At 40.6% G+C, this 24,122-nt stretch overlaps 4 protein-coding genes and 1 long non-coding RNA gene across 7 annotated transcripts; 4 read left to right on the top strand and 1 right to left on the bottom strand.

The window, feature by feature from the left end:
- The first annotated feature begins 220 nt into the window (after positions 1 to 220).
- On the top strand, positions 221 to 6,022 carry rusf1 (RUS family member 1). 2 transcript variants are annotated; one of them, XM_061749238.1, is made up of 13 exons: positions 221 to 567; positions 647 to 724; positions 1,644 to 1,758; positions 1,836 to 1,881; positions 3,880 to 3,912; positions 3,979 to 4,084; positions 4,285 to 4,386; positions 4,821 to 4,891; positions 4,965 to 5,149; positions 5,234 to 5,291; positions 5,422 to 5,486; positions 5,569 to 5,745; positions 5,819 to 6,022. In XM_061749238.1, exons 1-13 carry the CDS (start codon positions 421 to 423, stop codon positions 5,902 to 5,904), a joined length of 1,269 nt encoding a protein of 422 aa, XP_061605222.1. In that variant the 5' UTR covers positions 221 to 420; the 3' UTR covers positions 5,905 to 6,022. The 2 variants fall into 2 exon arrangements, with proteins under 2 accessions (XP_061605222.1, XP_061605223.1); XM_061749239.1 differs by having other exon boundaries at positions 427 to 567; positions 666 to 724.
- Positions 6,023 to 6,956: 934 nt separating this feature from the next.
- LOC133465840 (uncharacterized) lies at positions 6,957 to 10,943 on the top strand. The gene is made up of 10 exons (XM_061748975.1): positions 6,957 to 7,117; positions 7,202 to 7,403; positions 8,209 to 8,241; positions 8,337 to 8,537; positions 8,782 to 8,829; positions 9,047 to 9,079; positions 9,158 to 9,391; positions 9,450 to 9,553; positions 10,556 to 10,721; positions 10,784 to 10,943. Exons 1-10 carry the CDS (start codon positions 7,053 to 7,055, stop codon positions 10,853 to 10,855), a joined length of 1,158 nt encoding a protein of 385 aa, XP_061604959.1. The 5' UTR covers positions 6,957 to 7,052; the 3' UTR covers positions 10,856 to 10,943.
- Positions 10,944 to 11,415: 472 nt separating this feature from the next.
- On the top strand, positions 11,416 to 15,574 carry LOC133465841 (elongin-B-like). Of its 2 annotated transcripts, none has more exons than XM_061748977.1 (4): positions 11,416 to 11,535; positions 13,271 to 13,405; positions 14,876 to 14,984; positions 15,085 to 15,574. In XM_061748977.1, exons 1-4 carry the CDS (start codon positions 11,533 to 11,535, stop codon positions 15,195 to 15,197), a joined length of 360 nt encoding a protein of 119 aa, XP_061604961.1. In that variant the 5' UTR covers positions 11,416 to 11,532; the 3' UTR covers positions 15,198 to 15,574. The 2 variants fall into 2 exon arrangements, with proteins under 2 accessions (XP_061604961.1, XP_061604960.1); XM_061748976.1 differs by lacking the exon at positions 11,416 to 11,535 and adding an exon at positions 11,807 to 11,836.
- LOC133465843 (uncharacterized) lies at positions 14,030 to 17,000 on the bottom strand. The gene is made up of 2 exons (XR_009784764.1): positions 16,873 to 17,000; positions 14,030 to 15,264 (listed from the first exon to the last, which is right to left on the bottom strand). It is a non-coding gene; the product is annotated as an uncharacterized LOC133465843 (long non-coding RNA).
- LOC133465839 (uncharacterized) lies at positions 16,318 to 22,378 on the top strand. The gene is made up of 7 exons (XM_061748974.1): positions 16,318 to 16,804; positions 16,904 to 17,135; positions 17,645 to 18,341; positions 18,978 to 19,761; positions 19,847 to 20,179; positions 20,858 to 20,970; positions 21,253 to 22,378. The coding sequence occupies exons 1-4, from the start codon at positions 16,550 to 16,552 to the stop codon at positions 19,003 to 19,005; spliced, it is 1,212 nt and encodes a 403-aa protein (XP_061604958.1). The 5' UTR covers positions 16,318 to 16,549; the 3' UTR covers positions 19,006 to 19,761; positions 19,847 to 20,179; positions 20,858 to 20,970; positions 21,253 to 22,378.
- Positions 22,379 to 24,122: the final 1,744 nt, after the last annotated feature.

Here is a 24,122-nt window from a genome sequence, read left to right as displayed (position 1 = left end):
GGGTGGACCGATATCATATTAAACCCTATGGATTAAGAATGGGATGTCACTTAAATTCATATCTGAGTCTAGGCAGGTGAGCGAATACTTTCGGCAATACAGTGTACATCGAATGCGCTGACGACTTTGACCCTGCTAGCTTAGCATCGCCAAGGCACATAGCTCTAATGGGTCGCATCGGAATTACGTCATCAACACCCGCTCAATACCTCAATGCACCAATCAGAGCGCATTTGTAAATAAAAAAAAAAGGCGGAAGAAAACGGATGTTTATTAATGAATTTTGTCAGCTTTATCGTGGCTTGGTAAAATAATAAAGTTGAATTGGGTGTGTTTAGCGAATCTAAATCGTGGTGCTTCTGGTCTATTTATCGCCACCAACTGCAGAACATTACAGGGGTTTCTGTCGTCAAAGCGATAATGGAGGACTGCGGTGCTCTTTTAGCCACGGAGAGGTACGGCAGTGGCGAGTCGTGGCAATATGTTGCAAAGAATGGAGCCATGCAGAGGACAAGGGATGGCAGTAAAGCTGAATCGAGTGTAAACTCCTTAGTTGGGTTTTTTAAAGTAAGGACGCCTTACGAGAACTTTTTATTGAGAAGTTTTATTGAATCTTGTTTGATTTCTAATTTTTCATAAATTCCAGAATGTATTTCTTCCTCAAGGCTACCCGGAAAGTGTGAGTGGAGACTACTTGCAGTACCAGTTTTGGGATACTCTGCAGGTATTATTACATATAACTTGACGTACGAATTTAATTTGTTCCGTGACCACGCTTGTAACTCAAATTAGCCTTATCTCAAATCCGTGCCCATGAAATGAATAATAATGCCATTAATCCGGTCCAGCCCCCTAACCACTATTTTTTTTTTTGTAAAGTGGTTTTACATAAGAACAGTAACACTGTACAGGATTGTACTGTATACAATCATACAGAATAAAGTAGCAGAGTACAGTAACAGAATAAAATAGAATGCAAAGAAATTAATGTTTTTTCCTTAACTACAAACCTTGTTTTCTCTTTCACTGAACATAATCTTATTCAGTGTTTTTTTTTCTTCTTTTCTGCCACTTTCAGCAGCTTTATCTTTTCATGGAAATAGCTCCGCAGCGTTTATTTAGTGGAACTCCCTCGGCTGGTGCCATAGCCTTTATGCGACTCCATCTGGTTCAGTAGAGTATCAGTAGAGTACATATCATAGAAATACTATGCTGCTATAGCAAGATGATTAAATGCACACTTTGGTCATGTTTTTCTATGATTTCATAATTTAATTCATAAGATATCATTCGTTGGTGCTTCTCAGCACTCCATTTTTTTAGGGCCTGTGGTTACAAAGAAATTTGTCAAAAACAAACCTGCACAAAACACAACTTTCACTGTGCGGTAACCATGTGACTTTATGGTGGTTGGATATTGAGAAGGTTGCTGCAGTCATCTAGTGGCGGAGTGTCTGAAGCTCATTCGTAAGTCACATTTTTGCTTGCAACACAAAGCTGAAAATCGACCAACAAACAGGTCATAACTCGGGAAAGCCGTACGTTGGGGTAGTCGTTACGTTAGTCAAGGTACTACCGTTGAGTTCGTAACCCAACACTATTGTTACTAAAACCATCAGTATGATCAACATCATTCTCTTCAGGCCTTCTCCAGTTCTCTGTCGGGAATGCTGGCCACTCAGGCGTCACTCAGAGGTGTCGGTGTGGGAAACCAGGAAGCCACAGTGGCTGCGGCCACAGTCACCTGGCTGCTAAGAGGTAAATAGAATGTATTATCATATTCGTTGTACAGCAAGTATATTGAAACCCATCTATGTTAATGTGTTTCTCCTCAGATGGAACCAGCATGTTGGGAAGGATCGTCTTCGCCTGGCTGAAAGGGTAAACACACGAAGACAAGTCATGGGCCACCGACTGTCAAGAGGTGGAAAAAGTACTCACACACTGTACTGCATTTAGAGGAGAGATAGATGCGTGTTAAAAAGAAACTCGTAGAAGTACTGATCAACCTCTTAAGTGTGGGGGGGGGAAACAACCTTAAATGTACTTAAGAACAAAAGTAAAAAGTATTGAGTCATTTGTGTCAAGGATATACAGTCCATTTGGAAAGTATTCACAGCGTTTCACTTTTTATGTTTCAGCCTCATCCCAAAATGGAATAAATTCATTTCTTTCCTCAAAATTCTACAAACAACACCCCATAATGACTGTGAAAAAGGTTTTGGGGATTTTTTTTGCAAATAAAAAAAAAAAAAAAACAAACAAAGATATCACATACATAAGTATTCACAGCCTTTGCGCAATACTTTGTTGATGCACCTTTGGCAGTAATTACAGCCTCAAGTCTTTTTGACTATGATGCCACAAGCTTGGCACACATATCGTTGGCCAGTTTCACCCATTCCTCTTTGCAGCACCTCTAAAGCTCCATCAGGTTGGATGGGGAGCGTCGGTACACACCCATTTTCAGATCTCTGCAGAGATGGTCGGTCAGGTTCAAGTCTTGGCTGTGGCTGGGCCACTCAAGGACATTTAGAGTTATCCTAAAGCCACACCTTCGTTGTCTTGGCTGTGTGCTTAGGGACGTTGTCCTGTTGGAAAGTAAACCTTCGCCTCCGTCTGAGGTCCTGAGCACTGTGGAGCAGGTTTTCACCCAGGATGAATCGGTACATTGCTGCATTCAACTTTCCCTCAAGTCTGACAAGTCTCCCAGTTCCTACCGCTGAAAAACATCCCCACAGCATGATGCTGCCACCACCATGCTTCACTGTAGGGATGGTTAGTGGTCAGGTGATGAGCGGTGCCTGCTTTCCTCCAAACATGACACCTGGCATTCACGCAAAGAGTTCAGTCAGTTTTCTTTCTCATGTTCTCAGAGTCCTTCAGGTGAGTTTCGGCAAACGGGCAGCCAGCCCTAGGTAGAGTCCTGGTGGTTTGGAACTTCTTCCTTTTACAGATGATGGAGGCCACTGTGCTCATAGGAACCTTCAATGCAGCAGAAATGTTTCTTAACCCTTCCCCAGATTTGTGCCTCAATACAAGCCTCTCTCAGAGGTCTACAGACAATTCCTTTGACTTCATGCTTGGTTAGTGCTCTAAAATGCACCGTCACCTGTGGGACCTTATATAGACGTGTGTGCCTTTCCAAATCATGACCAATCAACTGAATTTACCACAGGTGGATTCCAATTAAGCTGTAGGAATCTTTCAAGGATGTTCAGTGGAAACATGATGCACCCAAGCTCAAGTTTGAGCTTTGTGGCAAAGGCTGTGAATACCTATTTACATGTGATTAGTTTTTTATCTTGAATACATTTGCAAAAAAATCCCCCAAGTTTGTTTTAATGTTGTCATTATGGGGTGTTGTGTGTAGAATTTTGAGGAGAAAAATGTATTTATTCCATTTTGGAATGAGGCTGTAACATAACAAAAAGTGAAGCGTTTTGATAAACCTGGCACAACTGAGAAAAAAATAAATACACGATGAAATTTTGCGGATGAAAATAATGCTGTCCAAAATAAAAATTCAATTCAAAGTGCAATACCGAAGTATTTGTACTTTTACTTCCTGCCCCTGCCTATTGTACATGTAACACTTCTGGTAGTTTTTTAAATGACATTCCAAGGGCCATCTGAATTCTTGGACATCCCAAAGGTGTTTTTCCTCACCATACTTATCCAAGCATGCCTTTTATGGATCTTGCTGTGTGCACTAGGAACAGAAAAAGGAAGAAATTGTTCAAAATGTCTCAATAAGATGAAGAATACACAACCACGGACTATACTCCAACATCTCATTGACTGATTAAGAGGCACGTTCAAGTACATTTGTCCATTTAGTGTAAAGTTGTTGTTTTTAATCCTGTGTCTGTGTCTCAGGAACAAGTTGGACTCTGAGGCCAAAAAATGGAGGTATGTTCAGTACTAAAATGTCTAATTATGATTTCTCTGACTAATCCTGTGGGGATGTCTATCAAGGCTTTTTGCAGACATTCTCAACGACATCGCCATGTTCATGGAAATACTGGCCCAGTTCTTTCCCACTTGGTTCACCTTGATTGTGTGCACGTCGGGGATATTCAAGGTGAACGGAATAGAACTTGAGAACATAAAATGGCCAGCGCCACCATTTTAACATGACTAAAGATAGAATTGTGGGTGTAAAATATTTATTTATCTTTGGCTGCCATGCTGCCCCTGAAGAAAAAACAGCTGTATTATACAATTTAGTAATAATATAATTCTTGCTGTTTTTTGCTAATGGTCTAAATGTGTCCTCTGCAGTCTGTGGTGGGTGTGGCGGGCGGAGCCACAAGAGCTGCTCTGACCGTCCATCAAGCTCGCCGAGACAACATGGCTGACATCTCCGCCAAAGACGGCAGTCAGGTACTTTGAAAAGTCATTATTATTTCTCATTAAGGTGTAATGGTACATGTATCTGGTACAGTACTGAGTTCCAGGTATGGGGCAGGAAGTGTAATTGCCTTGTTCTCTGTATACAAACACAGTGCAGCTCAGCCTCTGGCTAGCTGAGGTGACACGTTCCTGAAAAGAAGACAAAATATTGATGTTGCACTTTCCTCAAAAGAAAACAAAGCATTGTTGCTCTTGCCTAAAGAGAAGACCAACTATTGATTTTGTACTTTCCTAAGAATATGACAAGCTGTTAACATGCTCTTTCCTAAAACAGATAAAAAGCTTGGGTGACACTTTTCAAAAAAAAAGGAGAAAAACTTATTGCACTTCTCTAAAAAGAAAACAAACCATTGCTGCTCCTACTAGTGATTTACTGGATTTTCTTGAACAAAATATAATTCCAGGAGACTTTGGTGAATCTGGCTGGACTCCTGGTTAGTTTGATCCTCATTCCGCTCGTCACGGACAGTCCGGCGTAAGTTCGAAGCGGCCAGTGATAAACCTTATCCAGATATTTATTGGTTGATGTTTTTTCCCCCACCCGCCAGATTGACCATCAGCCTGTTCTTCCTCTTCACCGCCCTCCACCTTTTCGCCAACTACAAGGCGGTGCGTTCGGTGGTCATGGAAACGTTGAACGAGGCGCGGCTCGTAATCGTGCTGCGCCGCTTCCTGCGAGACGGACATCTCCTGACGCCACTGGAAGCCAATCGAGAGGAACCTGTCTTTTTGGGTAAAAGAAGAATTTGAAGATTAGTGGCTTTACAGTTTCTTATGTTGTGTGCGTGTTCATTTGTATATGTATTTTTTGGTCCAGAATTTTGGAAAATGTTACCAATCAAACTTGGCGTGAGGCTTCAGGAAGTTGTCCAAAGGTAAATTTGTTTGACTTTTGAGGAATATTAGTTTTTTGTTTTTTTACCACTTTTGGGCTGTTGGACTTAAAAAGTTCCGCTTTAAATGTTTGTGTGAATTTGACACAATTTGACATCATATTTTCCATAGCCCAGAAGAGTTGCATTCTGCTTTGATAAGAAAGGACGCGCCCTTCCTACTGGGTGTCACAAATGGTACAAAACATTTACTTTAAAAAATAAAAACCGCACGCTTCAGTGTGTATTAAATTCGCATTTCATTCTTTTTCTCTTCCAGGCTGCATATGTGTGTGTTTGGCAGCGCATGCACACACGCGAGATGAAATCAGAGCGATGTGTCAAGCCATTTGGCTGCGCGATATGTTGAGTCCATCAAAACAACATCATGGTTTCTGGGAAATGGTGCACAAGAGTCACAAGTTGATGGATGCCGAGTTTGATCGATTTCACAAAGGTGAGCCACCGTGGAAGTCAGCAGCAGCAGCTTTTCAGGGTCTATTTGATAAGGCGACAGGTTTGATTTTCAGGTGTGGAAGCCGCCGGGTGGGATGTGACGAGAACACTTCTGGACTGGGACGAGTGGAGGCTCGAGTGGAAGTCAAAAGTCGAATGAAAACACCCACAGATGTCACAACTTGTCAGACAAATGAAGTAAATCTCAGATGATTGATTTGAATATTGATCTGTACGTTTCTTTTTTTTTTTTATAATAAAACTTTTTTCTAAAAATACTATTTGTGTGAAAGCCACCATAAAATCGGTGTAAAATTTTTTTCTTGTTCCCCACAAAAAATATCTTTACAGGCTGCTATTCTGTCTTTGATTCTAAAGGGGACTTTTGACTCTTCAAGTACAAATATAAAAACCAAAAAAGTAGAAACTAAGCCATCCATCACTGCACTGGTGACCAGCCAATCGAAGGGCACATATAAACAAACAACCATTTGCCTCACATTTAAACCTAAGGGCAATTTAGAATTCAATCAACCTACTGTGCCTGTTTTGGGGATGTGGGAGGAAACTGGAGTAAATAAACCATAATGTGGGGAAAAACATAGTGAATGTATAAGATTATCAAAGCAGGTGTAAATCCTTTTTTAGAATATTTAAAATGACAAATTTAGGATTATAGGACTGATTACATAATTACGTAACGCATGACACTGTGGCTCAATTTGAGCCTAAGAACCTGAAGACGCTACATTTAGTTTGTGCTAAAACAAAAGGTCAACGATACAAACTTGTCAATTAGCAAATTAAATTTCCTTTTTTTAAATTGAATGTGTCGTTATAAATGTTCTTATGAATGTTAGGTTCCCACGAAAGAACAAAGTACGCTCGGAATTTTATCACGTAAAATCCAAATGAACTTGACAGGCTGGCCTTCTAGTTTTGACCCAAAGGGAGCGATATGAATCTGAAACACCTTTAACTAAACCAACGAAGAAAAGGATTTCCGCCAGCGAAACCTGTCAAGTTAAAAGAAAATGTCATCGATCTAAAGCAGAAATAGGTAATTCTCTTTAAAACTACGATATTCTGACTGATGTTACCACCTGTCAATCAGCTTGAGAATATCATGCGATATAATGATTAAAATTCCATATATAATTATCACGATTGACTATGGTTAGTTGAGTCCCAAACCTTATAGTCTTATTTTGAAAAGCGGATAATGTCAACACTACGTTAGCAAGCTTGATGCATGTGCTACAAAAACAATAACAATTTACACATTTGTGTAATAAAGTTTTGTTCTAAATGGGACGTTATAAGTGCGCGTATGAGTGTGAAAGCTCCGACGATGCAGACGAGAAGTACTTCAAGTGAGTTCGGCATACGACTTTTTTTTTTTAATGTTTTGACCTATTCAATTTTAGTTAGGTAGCAAAGACTATTGTGTTTCATAGATTCCCGCTGTGCAACGAGCGACGCCTGAAGAAATGGCTAGCCAACATGAAGTGGAAGGACTGGACTCCTTCTCGCTTCTCTGTGCTGTGTAGCAAACACTTTGAGGAGCAGCACCTCGACCGAACTGGCAAGTGTGTCCAGCTTCGGGAAGATGCCGTGCCCACCATATTCCTGCCTCAAGACGAGGCCAGCAGAACCACGGTTTGTGATTAATGCTAATAGACTCTGGCCATGGACAAGCTTCACAAGTATCCTACTAAACCTCGTCAGTGTAATCGTGTGACCAACATATTTCATGACCGATATTATATATTTCATGAACTTTTTAATTATCTGATGAAAAATTTTAATCTTTACTGCATTATAATTTTTTTTTGCAATTATTTATTTTAAGATTTAAATTTATTATCTGGATAACGTGAATTATTGAATTCGTTCCCTTTGATTAAATTAATTGTGAAGTAAAATCTTTATTGTATTGAATTTATGTACTTATTTATTCTTAATCATTTATTGTATGGTACACTACAATACAAAAATAAACAAGATGTCAACACAGCCAACAAAGGTGACAATATTCATGTTTAGGCTTCGTTCTTGTTTACATATATCAAATTTGTGTAAATAAATGACATGCATGTATTTAACTTTTGTCTGAAGACACTGGCCATAAAAAAAAAACAATTAGGTCATCAAACCACTCATGCTCATTAGCGTAGCATACACAGGAAGTCAGCTATCCTGTTTTCTGGGTTTGGTCACGTGACATTCCGCATATAGCGGATTATAATGGCTGTCAGTTATCTGGGGATTTTCATTATTCGCAATCTGGGGCTATCCCCAGCGAATAGCGGGGGGCTAATGTAATAGAATTTATGTCATCATGCTACATGACATAAATGCCAAATACAACCATCAAAGTGTAAATCAGGTAAAATGGTTCGTGTGTTTGATTGTAGAGTTAAGTAATAAAAAAAAAAAATTACTGACACTCATCTCATTGCAGACAGCCAGCACTCCAAGAGGAAGAAGAAAAAAGGTGAGATTTACTGCTACCTCATCAATTGTGGCAGTCGTGAAAGTGACTGGTCACAGACTGGGATTAAACGTTTTTCCTTGTCTGGAATGTGGCAGCAAGTGAGCACCGTTGCTTCGCAGACGAGTTTGGCTGCGCCCTCGGCGACCGTGATCGCGGACGAAGAAGAGCTAGCGCATGCCGACGCGGAGGTGGAGCTGGAAGACAAAGTGCTCAGGTGGAGGATCGTCATGGACCAAAGCCTCGTCAAGATCACATCCTTGCCGCACTTTTTCCATGGAGATTATTGCGCCCAGCAGGTCACTCACTACACATGATGATGATGATGATGTCATCACGCTCCTCCGAACACTTCTCATTACCTCTTATTGTCACAATGATGAAGTCTATTAGAGAAGTACTACTAGTATTACTACTATTACCTTCCCTACTACTACTACCACCACCACTACTACCACTTCTACTTATTTTCTTCGTCTAATTCTACTACTACTCATACTACTCTGGTTTTACAAGTACTGTATTTATTGTGTTCACCAACAGGATGTTCAGTGGGCACCCGACACAGATGTGATGACCTCCGCTGAGGAGGTTTGTGTGCAACTTTTCTTCAATTGACAAAAAGCCTTGGTAGAGGTCTTTCTTCCCATACATTTTAACTATTCCCATGGCATTTAATTGGTTAGTAATCGATTGACGTAATCGATAGGGCGATTCAATGGCCTGAGAATACGATGACCTAGATGAATGAGGATATTCACAAAACATTTGTTATATTTTAACAAATGTTTTGATATCTCTTCCATAGATAGATGGCCTAGATCCTGAAAAGGTGATTGAGGTGAGTTTTTTTTCTACTAGTTGCTGTATAATATCATCCTTTTTTTTAATATAAATTACTGTGATTGGGTGGCATCAGGTGACTGCAGCGTGGCAGTGGCTGGGCTTGGATGTGCGGGGTCCTCTCCCTCCGACGCACAACGGGCACAAGTACGTGGTGACGCTGAGCGACTACTACTCCAAGTGGGTTGAGGCGGCAGCCGTGCCGTCCTATCTGCCCACGCACGTCGCCAAGCACATCGGCGATGCCGTCTGCCACTTCGGCTTACCGCTGCGGATCCTCTCCAGGCTGCCCCGCGACGCCATCGTCCAGGTGAGTGATGTAAAAGCGTGACATCTTGAACGTGTAAAGACTTGCTGCGTGGCGTCAGATCAATCAAGAACTCGCCAGACAGCTGACGACCGACGTGTCGCTCGTGGTTCAGCATCCGCACACCGGCGCCATCGATCTGAACACTCAGCACATGATTGACAGGTCTGTATCGGTGAACAGGCCACAATATTAAGTACACAATCTCATGAGATACTGTGATACATTACCAGTATCATCAAAGGTAATGATGTCCATGGTGATGCATGATTCTTTAACCACCTGTAATTGTATTTTATTTTCCCTGTGTGTGTGTGTGTGTGTTTTTTTTTTTTTAAGGTGAGCCATTTTTTTCCCACTGATGGTGCAGGTGCAAAAAAATGACTTTATTTAAAGTAAGGTATTTATATTTTGCAGAGTGCACAAGGGCATTAGTGAGTGAGAAAATTGACTTATTTGAGGTCGGGATTAATTTTTTTACCAAGGAAAAATACTGGTTCATGGCATTTCTTTTTTTATTGAGTGAAAAATACTTGTGTGAGATGAGGCATTATTTTTATTTTTTTTACTGAGAGGCGAAAGGAAACATCTGTGGAGAGAAAAGGTACTTGCTTATTTAAGGTTTATTTTTTACATTTATTTTTCTGACGGTAAAATGTTGCAGGCATTTTTACTGAAGGGCAAAATTATTTGCGATGCATTTTTTTTTTTTTTTACACGTAAGAAGGGCATTTTTTTTCTGAGGGGTGAAAGGTGGTCTGTATTCAAGGTGGGGCATTTTTTCATTTTGCTGAGGGAAAAGTCCATGAATTTGAGATGTTTTTTTTTTTTTTTACTGAGGGAGGAATAATTACTTTTTTCTTTGAAGTGAGGCACTTTTTTGAGGAATAAATTATGTGTTTATTTTAGATGGTAGTTTTTTTTTACTTGTTGTTTATTTGAGGTGAGCAATGACTTTTTTTTACTTGGGGTAGGTGTTTATTTGAGGAGAGAGGAAAGGTGAGGCATATGAATTATTTTTTTGTTTTTCCTGACGAACAAAAGGACCTGCTCATTTGGGGTAAGGCCATTTTTACTGTGGGGGAAGGAGATAATTATTTGAGGTAAGACAATAGCTATTTTACAGATGGAGGGGAAAAAGACTGCTTGCACTGTGTTGGCTTCCAGGATGGTGAGTGACCTGGTGGATGAGCACGCGGCTGACTGGGACGTCTTCCTTCCCGCTAAAGTGGTCGCTCTATGCTTCCAAGAACATTCCCACACTAAGGAGAGGCCCTTTGCGCTTCTCTGCTGCCAGGATTCTGAACTCGTCCACTCTCCATTAAGACTGCACGTGAGTTTTCACATGTAAGGTTTGTTTTAAAATGATTTTAAAATGTCGCTCTTGTCTTCTAGTACACAGACACACAGATCCAAGAAAGCGCTTTCCTGGTGCAGTATGGAGTGTCAACCATCACACAAATTTGAGTCCTTTTCATTAAACCATAAACTCACTGGTGTCTGATATTGGTCATTGTTATAAAAAATAAAAACTTGAATGCTAAACAAGTGGCGTTATGGTTATTCAAGGTAAAATGATAAATAAAATAGCACAGCTTCATAGTGGACAGTAAACTGTAAATTTGCTGTGATCTGCTGGCTGTAGTTAAAACTGCATGCTTGAAATTGAAACAACGCGTCAGGGCATGTAAATGTAGAAAAGTCATGTTTTCAAAAAGCACAGAATGAGCGTAAACACGTAAAAGGCGTTTACGTTTACATACGTGACACAAATTGACAACAAAAGAAAAGGCGCACTACTGACGAAGCCACTATGAAGGATGCATACGGTAATTTGTCCATGAATGCGCGGGATGCGTTCAAGTCGAGGCGGACGATGTACGAGCTCGCGTTTCTACACGTAAATCCAAGTTAGTATAAGTCATTAACGCGTAGCAGTATGATCACAGGTTGACGTCCGTAAATGTGGTAGACGTTCCTCCGAGAAGAACGAAGAAGGCCCGCGGCGAAGTTGGAAATCTTGGATATTCCGACAGTCGAGTTTAGCATCTGAACGCCACATCAGCTGTCGCTGTGCAGTTCAGGCGTTTTTTCCCCCCCTTTCTTTTTTTTTTTTTTTTCGACTCTCCAATCGACCGCAAGACATGGTGAGTGTAAAAAAAACACACCGATCACGTTATATCGCTTTGAAGACAACACAAAAACTGTTTTGGTCAGGCGGTGAATGTTTTTTTTGTTTTTAAAATCACACCAAAGAGGAAGCGAGTGTGTCACCAACAAGCTGACGTCCATAAGACTGGCTTTGTTTTAGCTAACTGGCTGATAGCTTTTCAACAGTGATCAATATTCGACGTGGCTTTATTGATAAACCACTCGGCGGTGATAATACCTCATAAAAGCGACAAGTGTCCTGGCGTATAAAGCCGTTTTTGGATGAGGGTCCAAAGGGTAATAATTGACTAGCCGGAGACTTGAAAAACAACTAGCTCAAGTTGGTAGTTAAATAACCTCTTTCTTTAAAACAAACATTATTTTTTAAATAAAATGATTGGCCTACTAACCATTAAACGCCACATAACGCTGGGTTGAGCAGTTTGAAAAAGGATCTTGAGATAAACTGCTCTTTAAACTTGGCTGTCTGTATGTGTGTGAACGTTGGGCGAAGCAATAGCAATTTAGCTCGACACGATTCCCCACTGACGGTTTTTGGGCCACGAAGCATCTCCAAGCTATTTTCTAACCTAAGCGCCTTTGAGTGCTGTCAGTGTCACGTTCCTTAATGTTATACGATATAACAGCTGCCGTTGGTCAAGTTTTGACTACCGAGTTGCTGAGGACACGGCGTTAGCAAGTTCATGCTAGGCTAATTAGTTATAACTTCGAAATAACCTTTAACGCTTAGTTTCACCTTTTAAGGCAAATTTCACCGTTTTTTGTACATTAAAATATGTCTTGTGAATCAATGGTTATGCTTGAATTCATATTTCATGATATCTTGTCATTAAATGTAAAGCGAATTAGTGTTGTCATTTTAAATGCTTGACTAACTTTAAAGGCAGTGTTTAAGTCATTCTGACGTGGAAAATTTGTAATCACTGTAAAATATAAGTAAAGTTGCTCAACCCTTCACCGTTTAGCTAAGCCACTAAGTTAGCTTGACGTTAAATTAATAATGTTTTTTGGGCCATGAAACCTCTACAAACGGCATATAATTTTGGTCAAACCGCCCTTTGAGTGTTTTTAGTCACGTTCTGTAATGTCACACCATACTGTAACCGCGTCTGTTAGCTGATAGGCTACAAGCTAAAGCATTAAAATTTGGCATCCTGCTAGCATATATCGCTTTGAGATGCTAAGTGTCACTCCTCAAGGCCGTACGCCGTTTTATGTATGTTAAAATTCATATGTGATGATGTAAATGGCTTGCGATTTACTGCTTAGTGTAATATTGACACTTTAATATTATTCAATCAAAAACTGTCATTAATTGTATAATGACTACGTCGCCTTAGTAAATTCTTTAACTTTACAGCTGATGCTTTAATATTCCGAAGCATAACAGTAAAACAAAAACAAAAACAATTACAATAAAAAGGGTCCAGTAAAGGATATCGATCTTCAAACTAAAGTAAACTATTCACCCTTTGATGGAAAGGAGAGGTAACAGGAATGTGTTAGTGGTGCGATACTGGAACCTGCTGCTGTTTCCAAGCTATTGCAAGTGTATTTGCATTAAACATTTGCATGGCGTATTTGTCAAATTGTATTCCTTGCTTTGCCGCCGTAAGCTCAGTTTTCTGTCGTTGTCAGTAGTAACTTTGTGGTAGCATCACGAGAAAGACAAATAAAAAGCAAAATATGTGTGAAAATCTTGTTCTCCAGGATGTGTTCTTAATGATCCGGCGTCAGAAGACGACCATCTTCACTGACGCCAAAGAGTCCACGTCTGTGTACGAGCTGAAGCGCATCGTGGAGGGCATCCTAAAGAGGCCACCCGAGGACCAGAGGCTCTACAAGGTAAGCTGACCAAGATGGAAGAAAGGCTTTCATTCTTTGGTAATTTGTGCTTATACATAATGGACCAACACAAGAATGCAATATGATAGTTTAGACTATGGAACTAGAAGGAATACTTTAATATTTCAATACAGTGAACCCCCACACTAGCGGGAGCTACGTTCCAGACGCACCCATGATAAACGTGATGTAAAGAGACCATTTTGAAATTGTAAAAATAATTGTTCACTTTCACTAAATCTTTTTCATTGTTTTTGCTTTCCTCACCTTTTGCAGCTTGTCGATCTTTTCATGGACAGAGGTCTGCAGTTTAGGAATTATTTTGACGCCCTTTAGTATAGCACATATTAGTGCTTTCTCTTATCTTTAAACATTTAAATCAAATTTTAACACTTTATATAGAAAACACAATGAACCTAAAAAAAGATTAATAATATTAGAGTAAAACACAAATATCCAGTGGCCAAATAAATACCATTCAAAATACCTGGTAGTACAGCCAGCTTTCAAAGAGTACATTGAAGTGTAATGAGTTATGAGTGGTAGCTACGGTAGCAGCGAACTTCACGAGTAGCCGTTGGACAGACAGTGAACGAGTCTTCAAAAAAGAGGACAAGTGCTTGCTTCAAGCTGTGTGGAAGTTTACTTTAAAACTAAACATAAAAATAATTACATATTGTGTATTTAACCAAACCATATTTTTTGTCTTACGAAACTCTGCTAGCTTAATGCTAACATGCAATGCAAAATGCCATACAGGCAAAACTAGCATAATTGGTGTGGTAGTTATAACCCTTTAAACAACATAAATTTGAACATAAGCTGTAGCATTCAACAGTACTGACAGGCATATATTCTTTATCCTCTGCAAAAAATGACATATTATTGTAGCATAGGCCTGGACACAAGGATTTTTCAAATCTTTAAAGCCTTTTTTTTTTTAACCTGTGACAGACCCTACACAAAAATAAAAAAATCTGACATTTAACAGTTTGTTCGTCTAATCTCAACACCACACACAAGGATTCTGCGGTCGCTGAATTTGAAATCTCACGTGATCGCACATTATCTCACAAAAACGAAGATGGGCAGACACTTCTGGGTAAACACCGCTTTGCCGAGTGCCGCTGAAGCGGAAGTGGTGTCGATAAAAAGACCCCCACTCCTAATTATGACTGTGTTTTTAATTACTGTATGTTTTTATAAAATTACTGTGTTTTTATAAAGTACAAAACTGTAACATGCTATTTTTCACATTTAAAAGAATTTTCACAGATCTTGGGTTGTGATTTTTGGGGCATTTCCATTCATTTCAATGGGGAAACTTGATTTGAGATAGGGGCGATTTAAGTTACGAGCGTAGCCACGGAACGATTTAAACTTCTAAATCAAGGCACCACTGTACCTTTTCCACTGGGGCTTTATTCACAAACTTACTGCTCCAGTGACTTGATTTGTGGTGGTGTTCAGGATGACATGGAACTGGATGACACTCAGACGCTCGGAAACTGTGGCTTCACCAACCAGACGGCGCGGCCTCAGTCGCCCGGCACCGTGGGCTTAGCTTTCAGGCTCAGCGGTAAAACTAACTTTTTTTAAATTTTTTATTCTGTCATGGAAGATTGTGTGTGTGTGTGTGTGTGTGGCGGTCTCAAATTCCCGACTTGTCTTCCCCGCAGATGATTCATTCGAGCAGCTGAGGATGGAGCCCTTCTCTACCCCCCCGGAGCTCCCGGACGTCATGAAGCCACAGGACTCGGGCAGCACAGCCAACGAACAGGCAGTTCAGTGAGGGAGGGGGGCACGCAGGGAATCCGGGGGCGGGGAGAATTTGGGGAAGCGGACGACGAAATCTCCAGCTGGACAGAAGCAAAACACGGGTTGTTGTTATGTGAGCGAGCAAGCGAGCAGTGCGTTTGTGTGCATGCTAGAACACATTGTTACAGCCCAGACTGGTCGCAACACTGTCACCTGCTCAACACCAAGCATTGTACCTCTTATTTAATTGAGTCTCTTTTATTAAGCTGTTGTTAAGCTGCCTTACTTTACTGTTTTTTTTTTTTACTTTACTGGCTTCAATGACGGCATTGAGCAGGAGAGACCTTTTTATGCTTTTATGTTTGTATTAAACTATTAGTAACATTTTTATTGATTAAACAATTAGTCACATTTCACTCCTTTCTTTGGCCCGGATAGTTTAAAAACAAATGAATGGTGATTATTTCCTTCAACTATTGATCATTTTAAGCCCAACAAACAAATGTTTAATTAAATAAATGTATGCTTGTATTCCCCATTTGAGCCCCACTGTTTACCCCACGATCTTAACAGGTCCGGTTTTGTTTTGTATGCTATTTAAACATTCATGCAGATTTTTTCCCCCTCTAAAATTAAAAACGAGACACGAAAACGAAAAGTGAGACTTATAAATATTTACGATGGATACATCCGCAGCAACAATGAGATTAAAAAAAAAAAAAAAAAAAAAAAAAAGCATTTGCAAGGAGTCTTGTTAACTTTGGGCCACTGTCAAAAATTGGAATTGATTCAACATTAAACTTGAGTGTCACGTCTTTAAGCTGTGTTTGTTTTGCAAAAGGTCAGTTTTCCTCTTGGAGCCTGCACTGAATCACCAATTTGTCTTAACTACTAACCAAAAGATACGATGTTGCTAAAAGGTCTATGAACACACCACAGTCCTGGTGTTTCTTATAATAGTACTCTTTTCCTTTCCTACACTCTGGTCTCTGCGAACGCACTTTTTATCGTTTACCTGCTTACAAGACTTATCCCAAATAGATTTGACTTGTTACTGAAACGTCCCTGAACGCACCACAGCCCACTGTTTTCTTCGACAATACAATACCCAAGTTTCCGCCATCTTATTTTAACATAATTAGGCTCATGTGACTCGGGCTACTTCCCTGAAAAGTTCTTGGAACACGCCACAGTCCAATGTGAATACACAACGGCCTGCGATTACCTACGATAATAATAATTCCAACACTATAGCCCCTCCGCGAACGCCGCACCCGTTTGCATTTAACGACTTGGCTAACAGGGCCGGACACGTGGGCCTCTCAATTAAAGGGGCCTCGCTACATTATTGAACTTTTGCTTGGAAGTACAACGTTATTCGAGCAAATGGACGTGGACGGCTGCATTTTATCGGCAGGGAGGGCCGTCCTTGACCTGCTGGAGCGGGAGTGGCAGCCTCTGTCCGCCGCCGAGCTCGACCAGCGACTGGACCAGGCCGTGGAGCTCGTGCTCGAAGCGGACCTGATCCACAAAGTCAAAGAAACCAGTGAACCTCTGCCAAGGAATGACGCAGCTACTACAGCCACCGGCACCGGGGAGCAAGCGGCAGAAAAGGGGCGGGAGGACGAGGAGGCAGTCAAGGTGAGCGCATTTGTCATTTACTGCAAATATAGCAAACCCCGTCTACTGTCGCGAAGTGATGACATCACCATTTTATCAACATGATCTGTCCTCACTCAGTACGTGACTGCTCTCCTGCGGGACTCCCAATTCCGAAGCCGCGTGGCCGGTCGTGCCCGCCTGTCGTTGTCCCAGACGGTCCCGCTGTGCCTCGCGCTGCTGTCCCACCCTGTCAGCTACCGTGCTTTGTCCCGCTTGTATCGCCTGGAGAAAGGCAGCATCCATCGCATATTCTTCTTATTCTGCCAGAGCGTCAACACACTGCGGGGCGAGCACATTCGCTGGCCATTAGGTAAGGTTTTAAACTGTAACGTTGTGAGGCCGTAATGTCACGAGTTGCAACTTCCTGAACCGTAACGGCACTGGCTGCAATGTCACGTACTGTAACGTCCTGAGCGTAACATCAATAAAAGTAACATCGGGAGTTGTAACGTCGCAAACTGTAACATCCTGATTAGTAATGTCCAGATCCATAACGTTGTGAGCAAAAGCGTCATGAGCTGTAATTCTAAATTGACACATTTCCCCCCCCTGAGATATTACCCCAAAAGTGAGTTTGAGGTCTTCACTTTCACACCCCAGTCCGCCCCTTGATAGTACCTCAGATTGTGGAAAATTTCATTTGAAAGATCTGTGATTTCCCCTGCCGGTGCCTTATATACCGAACCTGATGAAGTGGGATATTGCTGCAACTGTGTGTCAGGTGTACCGCACTATTGCCACTTGGTCTCACCCATTCCATTCTGGTTATGATGTCAAAAAGTGACATCTTGATAAGGATTATGAATGTTTCCTTCACAGGCGATGAGGCAGAGGCAGTCCTCTTCCCTCTCTCCGGAGTGCTGGGACAGGACAACAAGCGGGCGGGAGAAGGCCAGCGCATCCCTCGGGTGTTGGGAGTTTTGGGGCACACCCGCATTCCCATGCGGCTGCCACCAAGAAAAGACAGCGCCGAACCAGAGGTGAAGAGAACGAAGAAGAAAGAAGAACGCACCGCTTCTTGGCTCCATCTTGAGTTGGTGTGCGACCGTACGGGGCGCTTCCTCCACTGCCGTGTTGGGAACAGCCGGGACGTGGACCGAGGCGGCGCTCTCAAGCTTGAATCTCACCCGATGCCTCCCGACACGGTGCTGCTGGCCCGTGCTGGATACCCGCTCACCGCTCGCATTTTGACTCCGTATCCGGGAGGAGGCGGTACGAGGGAGGAGCGCTTCAATGCCACGCTGGAGCCGCACTTCGGAATCCTGGACCGGGCCGTCGCGAGCCTGACGGGACGATTCCAAAGACTCCGGCTGCTGGATGTGGGGAATTCTAGCAGAGCGAGAGCAGTGGTGTTGAGCGCCTGCGTCCTCCACAACATGCTGATGGATGTCGGACACGTGTCTCATGGAGAAGTCAAAGAGGCGGGAGATTTTAGTCATGAGGGAGAAGGCGAGGAGGATGAGGCGGGTGTACGCCTCCGGGACGCCGTCCTGGAAATGTTACATTCTGGGAATTTGTGAGAGCTTTTGTGTGATGAATCTTTATTTAACTGCTTGTGTGTTATGTTTGCTAATTTAATTTATGCCTTTGCTTTCTATACAGAAGGTGATTTGGGATATTGGTGTATTTCTTTGGATAAAAAATAATAAATATATATTTTAAAAAAAATATTAATATTTATATAAAATATTTTTTAAAGGAAAAAAACATGAAAATAGTCGTATTTATTCAAGGGAAAAAGTCTTCATATTATTAGAATAAAGTAGTATTTATATAGAATATAGAAAAAGTATTGTGAGAAAAAAGGTTTTTCTAAGAAAAAGTCATATTACAACAAAAAAAATTTCAGAGAAAAAAGTTTTTTTCAAGAAGAAAGAAGAGTTATGAGAATAAAGTTGTATATGTTTTTTTTCAAAGTAGAGAAGTCATAACATTACAATAATAAACTCAGATTGTTTTTGAGAAAATGTTCTAGTATTAGAAGAAAGAGCAGTATTTAAAAAAAATAAAATACTGGTATATTTTTATGAGAATAGTCTTGTTTTCAAGGAAAAAGTTGTAATATCACTAGAAAGCAAAAACACAGCAGTATGACACCGATGTATTTTACCGAGAAGAATTCTAGTGAAGCCCTGCTGTTTGTGTGTGATAGGGAGCCGGCACACCCAAAGATCTTTTGAATTGCCTATGAATGCCACAAGATGGCAGGAAAGCTCAACTTTTGTCGAAGTGAAGCTATTCAACTAACTTCAACATGTTCCTTAGCACCAAGATGCCACAAGATGGGGCAAACCAAGACTTTAATTGGTTTGGCATGGGCACAAAAACAGCAACTAGGTGAGTTTTCCAACGATTAAAAAAATCTTCAAATATGTGAATTTGCGAATGCCGAACTGGTTGTATAACCACGGCGATACTCAAGCATATTTGCTCTGTTGTCTCTAGAGGACGCTGTTGCTCCTAATGGTGAGATCCCACAGGTCAAATAAACCAAAAGCAGATTAATTATGCAATTTGAGAAATCAAAAATGTCAGCTTTGATTTTTTAGAATTAATTTTGGAATCAAAGTGTAAAAAATATATTACATTATGTATTAAAAAATTAAATCGCTATCATAGATTTTGGCTTAATGTTCTTTGTGCCATTTTGATACCTTTTAAGGTGTAGCAGCAGTAACAAAGTTTAAATATTTTCCTAGCATTAATGGGAAAGATCAGATTTTTTTTTGTGAGGATTCTCCGCATGTGTTTTAGTTTATATCAGCTAGCACAAGGTGACAGGATGTTGTCGGTATTCAAATGTGTGGTGCTGTGGGAAGACGAGGCACATAGATGCATTTCCTCGTGCAGATTTAGAATTTAGCTGAACATGTCTGCTGTGTGTGTATGTCTCATCTCCGTCCTGTTTTTGTTCTGCACAACGCGGGCGGAAACAGGTAAGACTGATCAAACTTGCGAGTGGAAAAACATTCTGAAATATTACAAATAGATAATTTTGTAATAACATTGTGTCTGTCTCAGTGGAGAACAACAACGTGATATGGAAACAAGTTGGTGGATCCGTGTCCATCCAGTGCAGAACTTCTGAACAGGGCCTAACGTACATGATTTTGCTCAAAGGCCTCAGGAAGGAGTTCGAAGTTCTCTACATGACGTCCTCTAAAAACACCATCGCTGAGGAGTTCCTCGGCAGGCTCCGGGTGGAGGGAGCCTTACCGAATGTGGACGTGGTCATTTCAAACTTTACATCAGAAGACACAGGGCCGTACTGGTGTGCCTACGAGGGGTTTGATTACCAAACATCTGAACGAAAGCAGGTAGAGGGCAATGGCTCGATGCTCCTGGTGATTATAGGTGAGCATCTGCCACCTCACAACATCAATTCGTACCAAGAGATGAAAATGAAATTTGGTGGGGTTCCTACATACCTGGAATTAAATGCAGTTTTCAAAACCTATGTAAATAAAAATAGTTAAATAAAATAATTAATAATCAATAAATGACAATGATAATTATTATAACTATCACAAAAAGTTCACTTTTTTTTCAGTTGATTTCAGGGCTCAAATAATAACACAATATTTTACTCAACAAATATCGTGCAGTATTTACTTTTTTTTTTTTTTTTTTTTTTTAAACACATTTTCTATGGCAATCCTGCTCATGCAAGTACAATATGTAGATTAACAGAGCTGCTTGGCTCAGCCATAACCGCCTAATTGAGCTCCAAAACCAATTGGCTACTTGTTTCTAGGCAGAGTTCAATAGGTTTAATCGAATAACTGCCCCATATAGGCTCATATTCCAGTCACGCCCCAGTGGGTGTTTGAATGGAAAAGGGCTGATTCCACAGGAACAGTATAGCTACACTCTGTATTAAGTATAAAATATACAAATTGGAAGAAAAAAAATACTGATTTGCTGCATCTGGTGATGCCTGTAATACAGAACTGCAACTGTCACAGGTAACTATGTGATTAGGTCTCAAAAGATGTTCTTTTTTTATTATTTCAAATGTGTGTTTCATTATAGATGAGAAGCAGTGTGCCAAACCAAACAAAAGTCTTCTCCTGGTGACTGTTGTGGTTTCGGCTGCCGTGCTGTTTGGAGTCTTCATCGCCTTCCTCCTGTGGATCATACTCAAGGTGTGTGTGTGTGCAGAGTATATCAGGGTTGGGTATTTTTTTTTCTCCCAGGGAGTTGAAATGTAGTGCAGCTTTACTGATGCCACGTCTGCTCTGTGGATGGTGTGTGTTGTGTTAATGTCATCTACCACAGCGCATGATAGTATCTTGTCAAATCAATGGTAATTACAGGCACCAGGTGGAATTGTTTATTTGAAGCTTTTTTTTTTCATTTATAATTTTTTTTCATTAATTTTTTATAAAAGCCCCCAGGCTAATAATCATACGCCATGTCATTGCCAGATCAAACAGTGGCACGCCAAATATGGGGCATGGCACGGAGCCACCAGCGATGTTTACGAGGACATGCGCGCAACGATGCGATCTTAAAGACGTCCTGCAATTGGGCTACGACAAAAGCACGAGGGCAAGCGTTGCAGCAACCCTGCACGCATGCCTCTGAATGAACCAATCAGATACATGAAAAATATGCTGACTGTGCTAAGCAATTTGCTTTATGTTGTTGTTATGGTTATTGTGAATGCTGTTTAGAAAGTACTGTATACTAGTATATGTGTAACTATAATTATACATGTCCATATATGCAAGTATGAGGCATGTACACTCACCAGACACTTTATTAGGTACACAATCGAATGAGGTCCAATACACGAGCAGTCATACATTCATCATCCATTTTCTGTACGGCTTATCCTCACACACGTTGAATTAATACCCGTCTAATAGTTTCAATTAAAACTGAACATTCATATTTTTCTAGAGGCAGAGTTGTGGATATATGTCTTGTATTAGATCTCATCAGATTAGGCAGATGTGCTTAATGTTGTGTCCGGTGACTGTACATTGCACGTTATTGTATATTGTGGTGTAATGTCATTCAGTATTCAATGAGAGCATTTTCATTGTGTGTGTGTTAAGACTAAAGGACACGCTTGATTGAAGAAATAAAATGCATTCTTACAGCAAGCAGATGTCATAAAAAGGTCAAATTAAGCTGGTAATTTATTCCAAATGTGACTCAATTTACAAATAATACTGTAATGTACTTGTGCAATGTGTGCAAAGTACAGTATGTGAACAACCTCAATAACATTCCAGATGATGAACAATGATTCAGTACCACCATAATTCAAGGCCTGTCAGACGCCTTGCTGCTGTGATTTATAACCTTGTAATTATGGTGTACATTTATGTACAGCCTAAAAAAGGAAAAAAGAAACCTCAGGGGAATTGTTGTTTCAAAAAAAAATAAAAAAATAACGGTCCAAAATAATTTGTTCGATCGAAAAAATTGTTCTGCTGTACTGTTTCTGCTCTATTGAAGTTTCCTCTTTATCTAACCAACAGGGAGAGGATAACTGTAGTCGTGCAGATGGATTGCTTGTAATAAAGTCAACTTTTTCAAAAATATGACTCCTCATAAACCATACACACATCTGCCTTGAAATGTTGAGTTCTATCATCCATCCATCAATTTTCTATGGCGTTCGCGGGTGAGCTGGAGCCTATCTCAGCTGACTTTGGGTAAGAAATGGGGTACACCCTGAAATGGTCGCCAGCCAATTGCTGGGCACACATAGACCCACCCTCTTATAACTACTAGAATATCTGAACTTTATTTGTGGTTAATAAGAGACACTTTAAATGGTGGCAGGAGTGTGCTGACTTAAATTTAGCAAGAGTTTGGATGTGATTGGTTAATTCTGATTGGTTAATTCACAGCCACACACAGACACAGACCCCAGTAAGTGGGTGCGCACAGACATATTATCTCAATTGTTTATTTTTAACACAGGATTTTTTATTTTTTTTTAAATTTATATATAACCACTGTGGATAGGATTTACTTCATCCAGAAGTGAAGTTTCGGCTGCCGTGCCGAGAGTTTGACCTTTTTTTTGTTTGTTTTTGAAGAATTGTTCACTATCTGCTGCCTTCCCAGCTAACATGGATATTTGACTTCGAAAGCCCTCAATGGCAGTGAATGTGGGAAAAAAACCAAAACAATTTGATCATCAAACTACCATGAGGCTTTGCAGAAACTACTCTAATTTATTATTAATCAAAACTAAGCATCATTATCCTTGTAAAGTGAGTTTGTAAGTACATTTGAGTAGAAAGTATAGGCTTGTGTAGACGCATAAGAAGATGAACACATCATGACTCAGGTTCCTGAAAGCTTGCAGTAAGAGATATGCACACATCTGCTTTGTAGTGCAAAATGTTCCCAAACATGAAATAAGCCCATTTGTCTCTGCTGAATGTTGAGTGACGGCTAAAGAGCAGCACAAACATCATCCGTGGCCCAGTCCAAATACAAGCTAGAGACGCTTTTTGGGAGTCAACACGGAAATGTCACAAAACAAATCTCTCGTCAAGCTTGCAGCGCACACGAAGCAGGTCGATGTTTTTGCTCATGCGGTGCATTTGTGGCCACGAGCTGTGAATTACCTGACTGGGTTGTGTCACAAGTGTGACAACAACACAAGCAATTGAATGTCTTCTTGTGAGCAAGCGGAAACCAAGACCCCCTCACAGAGACGCACTTTCCAGCCGAGGGGCCCAAAACATCAATACCACAATGTTTTTTTTTTGTCTTTTCAACACGCATTGTGCAGGGGTGAGAGTTTCTATGCCTGCCGTAACTTGTAACAGGAAATGGCAAATGATCATGTTTGTCACAATTTGAAGGAAAGATACTTTATGCCTCTGCACCTCCATGAGCTGAGATGATGACGACCAAATGAACAAGTGATGTAACTAGTGAATCATTCATGGGGTCAATGGGAATTTGAAGTTGTTTTCCGCCTAGATACGATCAGAGGTGAGACTGACAAAGCACAAACTTTATCCACCATGAATGTGACCTATAACATGTACAACATAATTTATTATTTTTTTTTTTTTCAGAATGAACCAGTCACATTCAAACTCATGTTAAATGGCAGTCAGCACACACCTGCCACAATTTAAAGTCCCCCTGATTTATCCCCCCAAAAGTTCAGTTGTTCTACTAGGCTTTTCCAGTCATCTTTGTCGTCACATCTTACAGTACAAACCCTGTTCCGCAGAGAGCTTCCACAGGTTGTAGAACACATTAATGGTGGAGAATGTTTAGAAATTATTTATTCTGGTCTCACTTTTTTATATCA

Source organism: Phyllopteryx taeniolatus, chromosome 16, assembly GCF_024500385.1.
Source record: "Phyllopteryx taeniolatus isolate TA_2022b chromosome 16, UOR_Ptae_1.2, whole genome shotgun sequence".
Taxonomy (NCBI): Eukaryota; Metazoa; Chordata; class Actinopteri; order Syngnathiformes; family Syngnathidae; genus Phyllopteryx; species Phyllopteryx taeniolatus.
The sequence above is the reverse complement of the archived record's forward strand: the minus strand, read 5'-3'. Positions and strand labels throughout refer to the sequence as shown.

Bases quoted from the DNA above. Each gene is read 5' to 3' on its own strand.
- rusf1 (XM_061749238.1), top strand. From the start codon at position 421: ATGGAGGACTGCGGTGCTCTTTTAGCCACGGAGAGGTACGGCAGTGGC. The intron at 3,913-3,978 runs GTATGTTCAGTA...ATGTCTATCAAG, and splicing joins TCTGAGGCCAAAAAATGGAG to GCTTTTTGCAGACATTCTCA. The intron at 5,746-5,818 runs GTGAGCCACCGT...TTTGATTTTCAG, and splicing joins GTTTGATCGATTTCACAAAG to GTGTGGAAGCCGCCGGGTGG.
- LOC133465840 (XM_061748975.1), top strand. From the start codon at position 7,053: ATGGGACGTTATAAGTGCGCGTATGAGTGTGAAAGCTCCGACGATGCA. The intron at 8,242-8,336 runs GTGAGATTTACT...GGAATGTGGCAG, and splicing joins CAAGAGGAAGAAGAAAAAAG to CAAGTGAGCACCGTTGCTTC. The intron at 9,392-9,449 runs GTGAGTGATGTA...GCGTGGCGTCAG, and splicing joins CCCGCGACGCCATCGTCCAG to ATCAATCAAGAACTCGCCAG.
- LOC133465841 (XM_061748976.1), top strand. The intron at 13,406-14,875 runs GTAAGCTGACCA...GGTGGTGTTCAG, and splicing joins AGGACCAGAGGCTCTACAAG to GATGACATGGAACTGGATGA. The intron at 14,985-15,084 runs GTAAAACTAACT...TCTTCCCCGCAG, and splicing joins CTTAGCTTTCAGGCTCAGCG to ATGATTCATTCGAGCAGCTG.
- LOC133465839 (XM_061748974.1), top strand. From the start codon at position 16,550: ATGGACGTGGACGGCTGCATTTTATCGGCAGGGAGGGCCGTCCTTGAC. The intron at 16,805-16,903 runs GTGAGCGCATTT...GTCCTCACTCAG, and splicing joins AGGACGAGGAGGCAGTCAAG to TACGTGACTGCTCTCCTGCG. The intron at 17,136-17,644 runs GTAAGGTTTTAA...TTTCCTTCACAG, and splicing joins GCACATTCGCTGGCCATTAG to GCGATGAGGCAGAGGCAGTC.